Source organism: Cheilinus undulatus, linkage group 5 (assembly GCF_018320785.1).
Source record: "Cheilinus undulatus linkage group 5, ASM1832078v1, whole genome shotgun sequence".
Lineage (NCBI taxonomy): Eukaryota > Metazoa > Chordata > Actinopteri > Labriformes > Labridae > Cheilinus > Cheilinus undulatus.
In genome coordinates this window covers 15,199,768-15,209,200 of record NC_054869.1, presented here as the reverse complement: position 1 = coordinate 15,209,200, position 9,433 = coordinate 15,199,768, and the positions used below count along the sequence as shown (strand labels likewise).

At 39.7% G+C, this 9,433-nt stretch overlaps 1 protein-coding gene across 1 annotated transcript in view; it reads left to right on the top strand.

The window, feature by feature from the left end:
* Positions 1–1,563: 1,563 nt before the first annotated feature.
* The window catches only part of inpp5l (inositol polyphosphate-5-phosphatase L), a 31,020-nt gene continuing 23,150 nt past the window's right edge, over positions 1,564–9,433 (top strand). Inside the window, exon 1 of the mRNA XM_041787607.1 lies at positions 1,564–2,069. Coding sequence (XP_041643541.1) covers positions 2,010–2,069 — 60 coding nt within the window. The 5' untranslated portion in view covers positions 1,564–2,009. The remainder of the gene's footprint in view (positions 2,070–9,433) is intronic.

Below are 9,433 nucleotides of genomic sequence, written 5' to 3'. Positions count from 1 at the left end.
AAAAAGGGGGGTTTGATGGATGCTGAAATACGGTATAACAACACTGAGATTTTTAACTTGCTGACCAATTAACCTGAAGAATGGGTTCTGAGTGTCTGTATGGAATAGAACAACACTGATTGTACTCACCATGTAATATGATGAAAAAAAAGGGGTGAGTGTTGATATGGAGTATAACAGCACTGAGATTTTCATTTACTAACTTAATGACCAAGTAAATTGATTGGGGAAAATGGGGGGTCCATGACTGCTAATATGGAATGTAACAGCACTGAGATTTCCTATTTTCTGAGCTGGTAGTTTTGAATTAGGAAGGTGGTTTCATGAGTGCTGATATACAGTATAACAGCACTGAAACTTTCAATTTACTTGCTGAACAAGTTATTTGATTGAGGAAAAAGCTGGTTCCATGAGTGCTGATAGAATACCAATGCTTAGACATTTAACTTACTGAATAATTATGATTGAAGAAGAAGTAGTTTCATGAGTGCTGATATAAAGTATAACAGCACTAAAGATTTACAACTTACTGAGCAAGCATTAATAAAGAAGTGGTTTCATGTGTGCTAATACACAGAATTACTGCACTTCTGTTTTTTACCTACTAAGTAATTTGATTGGAAATAAGGTGGTTCCATGAGGGCTGATGTACAGAATTATAGCATTTGGGTGTTTAACTAACTTACTTGATAGAATAATGATGATTGTGAAAGAAGTGGTTAAATTAATGCTGACATACAGCATATCATCACTGAGATTTTCCAACTTAGTACTTACTGACCAAAGGGGTTCAATGAGTGCTGATATAAAGAATAACAGCACTGAGATGATCAGCCTACTAATTTTCATGCATAAATTTGCCTTTGAGGAATACCATTGATTCATGCGGCAACAAACTTTTTCAAGTGATCAATAACAGGGCCACCATAGTATCAGTAACCTTTTATGTCACTCCCTGGTTACACTTAAATTAAATGTACTGATAGAAACCAATTTCTAAAGCACTGCTACGCTGATATATTTATAACAGAACTCCATGTTATTCTATCAGACCTAACATTGTCTTCTGTTGATTAATGACTCTTGTTATCTTGGTAAAGGTGATTGCTGTGATTACTGACTCACTCTTTAGATCTCTGAATGCTGTTTAATATACCTTGAATCATTTTATTGCAGCTGTACGGAGCTGAGTAATTATAGTGATGACAGACTGCGTGCTCAATGAGAGGATATTTCATTGAGAAGACTTCCACTGAAAGAAAATGACTAACTTCCTGTTGAGACGGCACAGATTGAGCTGTGGTATGTTAACTGGTGTGGGGAGTCCTCAGGTAGTTGAGTTATTCTATCATGTCATCACATAAGTCACTGTAACAGTTAACTACTCAATGAAAGTATAGAGGTGTTTGATTCAATAATAAACCTTGTTTGTGCTTCGTCTAGACATGTTTTAGTACACTTAAATATTACGGGATTATTCTCAGAGGTTTCACTTCGGGGTGACGGCGGTGATAAACTCAACATAAGGAAGACTGTAAAAGACTGGGTGGAGGCGGAGCACCCGAGTTTATTACCCAACACCGACTGTACATGCTCGGTCCGGTTGTCTGAGCGTTTGTCAAGGCAGCAGCAGATGCACCGTCCTGGCTGGTTTAAGTCCTCTAAGAAGGTACTAGTCCAATTAACGTAGAGAAGGCGGAAATCCACCCATGCCGGCTATTAAACTAACTTACAGCTCCTCGGCTCGACGATGGAAATGAACTGCGCTCCGGTATATGAAGACGACTTCTCACCAAAGCCCGCCATCACCAAACAAGTTGGACCCAAGGAAACTTAAAGACAACCGAGGGATGCTGGTGTATTTTAAGCGGTGGTAGTCGCGTTTGGGCTCACATATTAAGCCTTTATAAGCTCCCGAGGAGTAGCTGCTGTAGGCCTGCCTGCACGCGCGTCATTTGGCGACGCTACGGAGTTTTTCCTCGCGCTGTTTGAGAAGCAGGCTTGTTATCATGGAAACATACACTGATGTGCTGCTCGTCACCGCTAATGTCGGCTCACTCTTTGACAATGTAAGTACACATGTACGAGTTACATTAAAACAATTCCACGTTGTCACGCCGCCAGGGGATTATACTTAATGCTGTTAGACTGATAGATAAATAATTGGTCCGTAGTGTAACGTTAGAGAGGTAAGTTTTGGACCTGAAATGGCTTCAGCGGCTAGCGTTCATCTTCAGGTATAAGGATGTAACAAGTGTGCTAAGCCCCTCACGCGCTGACAACGCTACGTAACGTTTGTTATGCACGTAATACCATTATGTAGCGTCAGTGTGTCTTTCTTTGCGCAGCACGAGCCTAATGGTACTCATCCGCAAACACCACAACATTTTTAACGACGTCAACTGTACTTATCATGACCTGTTTGACGTGCACGTTTGACGCTCTCGTGACAAGCCTCCAGTCGGAGTAGACTGGTTAAAGCTCCTGTGAGGAGTTTCTATCTGCTACTGAAACTGACAGAAATTAATAGTGATGCCTCTTTACGGGCGACAGAAGCAAAAAAGTACTATTAGAGGAATGATTGAACTTTCTGAATAAAAATTCAACAGGTGTGCCACCCCTGCAGTGGGGTAGGTGTCAGACTGCTTTTAAAAGTGTTTACATACTAGGATTAATTGCAAGTTGCCTGTTTGACATTTAAAAAATGGAATTTAATTTCTTTTTGAAATGTACAGAACAAGATAAGCAAGTAGATGTGTTATCCTGCTGTGCCAAATGGGGGTACCAAAATCGGCACTAGGCTACCCAAAAATTCCTTACAGGAGCTTTAAAGGACAACCTTGCAAAGAAGATGGATTTGCTGTACTCCATGACTGTCAACAGGCAAATCCGTCTCGCACAGTTCCAATCTACAACGTTTGTGCAGGGTTTCGTTGTACTGTGAGCCTATTGCTACGGCTGCCACCAATGTAGCAATCAGCTTGGAGGTAGCTTTAGTATAATGGCAGTTTTATCATAACTGGACCACATTTTGACCACACTGAAAGCTTTTCATGGCGGGAAAGGGGTTTTGGCTCTTCTGCCGGCCTGCTGCAGCAGGAGTTTGTTATCGTTATTGGGGTTGTAGTGCAAGTTGATATACACAATGACTGCTGGTATGCGGGTAGAGTGATTAGCCCGGATGTAGCCACAGCAGCAGTTTTATCAGATCTGGATCAATTTCTTTATTCACACTAGAGCAAGAAGCCATATATATATATATACATATATATATATATATATATATATATATATATATATATATATATATATATATATACATACTGTCTTACTGGTTCACACTGCAATTCACTATTTGCAAAGCACTCTGGGATTGCATGCAGCTCGAACAAGGAAGGTCCCTTTTTACAGCTTTTCTCCCTTACTGTAAGAAAATCATCCATGCAACCAAAACGTGGTTTTAGAGTTAAGTAAAATACCTTGTGGGTGCCAATAATAATGAACAGAGTCCTCAATGCAGCCCCAACTCAGCATTTGCAGGCCACTGTATTATATAGCCATCTATATTATATATAGTCGTAATTTTAATTAAAATAAAATGTTACAATAATTTTGCTTTAGTGGTTATAATCTAATAAGATGCATGCTAATTGAACAAAACTAAGATATGTCCCAGTTCACAATAACTGTATGAATGAAAGACTTCATGTTGTAAAATAAAGTGGCCATATATGTCATTTAAAATTATTTTCCATTTTATGTATGATTTTACAATCTCAAATCAACCAATTATGTTACATTTGCACTCACTAATCACGTTATAAGGTACCCTGCTCAACTGCTTATTAAAGTTAGTATTTAATCAGGCAATCACATAGCATCGACTGACACATTCAGGCATGTAGACATGGTCAGGATAATATGCTGAAGTTTAAATTGAGCATCAGTATAGGGAGGATTGTTGATTGTTGACCTCATTGTGCCATGGTTGTTGGTGGTCTGGCAGACTTTTGTGTTGTGAACACCAAATTCTGATTCTACCATTTGAATGTCATAGCTGAAATCAAGACTCATCAGACCAGGCAGCATTTTCCAGTCTTCTTTCGTACTATTTTAATGAGCTTGTGTTAACTGTGGCCTCAGTTTCCTGTTCCTAGCAGACATGAGTGGAACCCAATGTTGTCTTTTGCTGCTGCAGCCATCTCTTCAGGGGTCAACTAGATATGCGCTCTGAGACGCTCTTCTGCATAACAAAAGATTTCTTGAGTTATTCCATGTATCAGCTTGAGCCGGTGTGGTCATTCTCCTCTGACCTCTGCCACCAGCATGGCATTTTCGCCAAAAGAAGTGCTGCCCACTGGAGATTTTCTTTTTTTCCAACGATTTTCTGTAAAACAAGAGCTAGTTTGTATAAAGATCCAGTAGATCAGCAGTTTCTAAAATACTCAGGCAAGTCTGTATGGCACCAACAACTATGGAACATTCAAAATAATCTTTCTTCTCCATTTTGATGCTCAGTTTGAACTTCAGAAAATCATCTTGACCATGTCTACACGGCTAAATGCATGGGTTGCTGCCATCTAATTGGTTGGTTAGATTTGCGGTAATGAGCAGCTGAAATTGTGTACCTAATGAAGTGTTTCCAGAGGGTATATTTAACATTATTCATGCTTTGTTGTTGCTGCTGTATATGCTGGCCAGGATATTCTGGGTTAACTTGACACACTTTTGACCACAATTATTGACAGTATTTTCCCAGTACTTATCAGAACAATATGACTTAATTCTTCTTAATATCCAAGACCTCTCATGGCATCATTACTAGCTATAAATGCACCGTGTTGTGGTACCTCCTGTACTACAGTCTAACTCAGTCGAACTCAAACCACATCTACGTGTACCCTCTTTCCAAAAGTTATCACATCCTACCTCAAGTTGCACTGTTGTCATTGACAATCAGTCTATGTAGGACATAAATGTCATCATCTTCCCAGATACCACTTTATTTCTCCAGTCTTATAAAAGTTTGTGTTGTCTACAGTGTTTTTATTGTGGAATAATCAACACTGAGGGATAAACATAGAGTTGAGCTATTCTAAACACATGGGTATATTTTAATGGCTTTTAGGTTTTTGTCTGTGCTGGGTTGACAAAACTTTCCAACATTTCAGGGAGGAGAGCTCTTACACTCATGGAAATTTGGCACAGGACCATGTTTCCGGTTGCCAGATCTGCCTCCAATGAAAACATGTTAGATCCCATTGTGGGAGTTATGTAAACAGATGAAAATCTTCCCTTGTGGGACTTGAACTTTTCTGCTAACTTGGGCTCCCCATTTCTCTAAACAAATACTCCTAAATGTTCAAACAGCCATCAGGATAAGAGAAAGACTTTAAGCACATCACAGTGTAAATCATACTTCTTTGCAGAGCTGGCCGAGTGTACTGACAGAGATGTCAGCCAGTGAGACAGACAAAATATTGACCTTTAGAATATTTCCCATTATATGTGTGTAATGACTATAAATAGACTGCTTTAAATGCTTATAAACCATTATTCGTACACAATGTTTCAGCTTCTATTCTGTAAGAGCCTTACTCAGTGGAAGAAATGATTGCTGAATACATTTCAGACAATGTTCCCAAGCATTATGAGGCAGCTGTAAATAATAAAGCATTAACAAAATCACCATCCTGGACTCTTAAAGTCAACAGTGTCTTTGGAGGGCTTCTGTTGAAGCTGGCTTTAGACTTCTCTTGTTCGACGTGCCCGGTCTTGTTCATGACGCACTTCTGCTAGTATGCAACAAACACCGTGAGAGAAGGGGATTGCTTCTTGAGTAGAATTTGTTTATGGACTTTCTCTCTCTAAAACATACCATAGTTATATTCAAATGAATCAGTCAGGGGAAAGTGTGGATGCAGAATGATGTGAGACAAGTCCTTTAGGTCTCACTGGCTGCGCTGCAGCCCTCTCTGTCTCACTGCCATGCAAATGCACTATGCAAAGCCATTCCTCAGCTAATATGAGCCCACCTGGCCTTTCAGTAGATTTTGTTTTCCTCTGACTTCACTGCTTAATAAACAGGAGACTGGAATGGAAACATGGGAAGTTTCAATATGTTACGAGGTGATGTTTCACTTTAGGTCATCAAAATGTTCAATACTCTCACACTATTCGATTTCCTGTGTGTTAAAATGATACAATCTACATTATTTAAATTACTGATAGTAATGAAAATTACTGATGCTTTAAAATTGACTTAATCTGTCCCTTAGAAAAATGCAGGCAAACTCCAGCAAACGGTAAGTGATACCTCCTACTACTTAGAGACAGAAGGGTAAACTTTGTCCTAAATCACTTACACATACACGGGACGAATCAGCCAAAAGATAAAGTCACCAAAACTGACACAAACCAAAGGTTCCTCTCAGGAACTTTATCTAAATGATTATCTACCCACTAACAGGCACAGTATGCAGTTTTTTGCAAGGACCTTTTAATACACTGTCATTTTTACTGTAGGCAGCATTTGTGGGTTTTAAGGGCCAGTGTCCACAGCTGGTGCTTTTACCACTGGCAGCGCTCATTTTCAATACAACCTCAATGAAGTCCATCATTTTTAGCGCTCAGCAACCTGAGGAGAGATTACACCCCCGATGTCAGCTGTTTTTGTCAGCTGTTTCGTCAGTGGAAAACTCTTCAATGCAGCACTCATTAAGGCCACTTTTCCCTCATTGGCCAATCAAAAGCATTTTTACAACTGTACCCTCAAAGGGTAAAACTAAAAATGTTGGGGACTTTTAAAAAAATTATCTGAAGATGATTGGTCAGTCACATTCATGATGGGCCAATCAGAGTGACAAGATACAATAAGGTAAGCAGACATGTGCAGCTCCAGTGCTAACATGAGCTTTACAGGCTAGTGCAGCTGTGGTAAATGAAAGGTTGAGCTTGTCGGTGGCTAAAATTCATATTGAAACCTATTACGAGATGTACAACACCTTCTCTGCCTAGAGAAACTTTCGGTGTGGCTCTACCCTGGCAGCAGCCATTGTATATACTGGCTAATAGTACAACTTAACCCCACTGCAACTTTTGCATATTCATGCTGAAGCAGGTCAAGAGAAGAATGAAAACATCTTTTCCGCCATGAAAAGCTTTCGGTGTGTCTCTTTGCTCTTTCTTTCATAAAGAAATGTGGTCCAGTTTTAATAAAACTGCTGTTATACTATAACTACATCCAAGTGCTACACTGGTGGCGGCCGTTGCTATCGGCTCATGGTGCAACTAAACTAGCTACCCCCTCGTTCTCCTCAAGTAACGCTGATAAGTCATAACTGTTCTCAGGTCTGGCACAAACAATTCAGACTGGAGCTTTGCAAAACAGGACTTGCCTGATGACAGCGATGGAGTCTGGCAGATCCATCTGCTTTCCAGGTTAGAGTTGGATTGCAGTTTTGGTAATATTACAAACAGGGACGTACCCAATTCTGGGTGCCTTTTGTATTCTGTAGGCCTGGTATCAAAACAGGTACTGATAATCTTTGATTTGTACTGGTATGATAACCTCGCAAAACCAGTGGTTTGATCAGAATCCATGTCTGTCATCAGGCAGATCCACCTTGCAAATCCTCAAGATGAAAAGCTTATTTTGGTCTGACAATAAACGGACCAATGAGCACCATTTGAGGAGTGCAAGGTGGTAGCTACAGGTGAGGTTTAGTTGTACTGCAAGCCGGTTAGCGCAGATGCAGTGATGTCGGCAATTTCATTAGAACTAGACAACATTTCTTTGTAAAAAGAAGACTTAAGACCCACACTAAAGGCTTTTGTTGGTGAAAAAGATGTTTTTGCTCATCTCACAAACAGATTCAGTTAGAGTTTATCTTACCAGCTGGCTCCACTGATGGTGAACAATGATAACAGCTGCTAGTCAAGCTTGCATTCTGTAGAGACTTTTAGGGGCGGTGCACACCAAGTACACCATGCTTTCTTGCTCTGATTGACCTGTAATGAATATGACAAAACTTTTGTCCAGTCACCCTCCAAGACTTTTTTAAAGTTCTGCCTTTCCCAAACACCATGTATGGGCAGATGGATGTAAAATGTCCTATGCAATAGATAAATTATTAGTCCTTCAGTGCCATATGGAGCTGAATATCTACACTTTGCCTTTATAAATGAGCTTCGGCCTTGTTTGAAAGATTGCTGTGTGTAAGCTTTTTTCCGCTTGCCTTCCTCATAGTAAACTCAGCTGTCAGGTCACATCATCAGAGGTGATGTGTGGCCCATGGCCTGATTATAAAAGTGCATGAGAGCACATCCTGGAACACGCAAGCAGTGGAAAAAGCCAGATAATATTTCCAGACAGTCTTCATTGTTTGTTTGAACCTGCTCTGAGTTAATAATAGCTCTGAGTATTTCCTGTCTGAGATTCATGACTTCCATTTGACCTGATTGGCTGTTAGCGTCCATCGGCATTTTGAAGACAGTCGTTATAAAACAGGGATACTTCTTAATCAGATCCTCTCTAAACAGTTCAGACTCGTAAAAAAGCCAGTTTAGGGGTAAATATTCTGATTATTATCAGCTTGAAAGCATGATGAGAGCGTAACAGTAGACACTTTCATAGGAATTTTAATAACTGTAATTTGTTATGTTGTTTATTCTCTTTTCTCGTCTTATCTGCTAATCTGATTGAGAACAATGAGAGCTGCGGTCTTTTTATATCAAACAGCTAATTAAAAATAATCTACCTAGAATAAAAACAAATACGTAGACATTAGTCACATCTGTCACGGTGGTAAACAAATACTATTTGACCTGTATTTTTGCTTTAATGATCAACTCATTTTCCATCTCTTAACATGGAGGAGGCGTGGTCTATGACCTATACTGCAGCTGGTTGGGGAGATCTTAATATTTTGGCTTCACTGCCAGGCGGCTGTTGCATTGTCCATCTTAATAAACAAACACTTCTGTGCTCTTTATAATCTTACCAAGCAAATCAGATGGCAGCGGTTATAAAGACTGTTTCTATTAAGAGATCAGGTTCAAATCCTTTTCTGCTTGTCATTCCCAGCTCTCTCTCCCCAGTTTCTGACCCTATCTCCTGTCCTGTCTACAATAAAGGCCCAAAAAAAACAAAAATAAATCTTTAAAAGAAGAAAGAAATAAAGACAAACCCCTTATTCACCACTGTGCCAAAATCATTACCAAATGAAGGTTCCATAAAGTGGCCTCAAACAAACAATGTTTTTTTTTTTAGCACATAAACCTCTCATTTGATTGACTCCAAATAAGGAGTTTCAAAGAAGAAAAGGAAGAAGAGCAAGAGCTGTTGTTCATCAAGTGTGTGTCAATCTCAGACCGTGGGCGTAGCTACCATGATGACTGTTTGCTTCCCTTTTTAAGCTTCCAATATGGCATT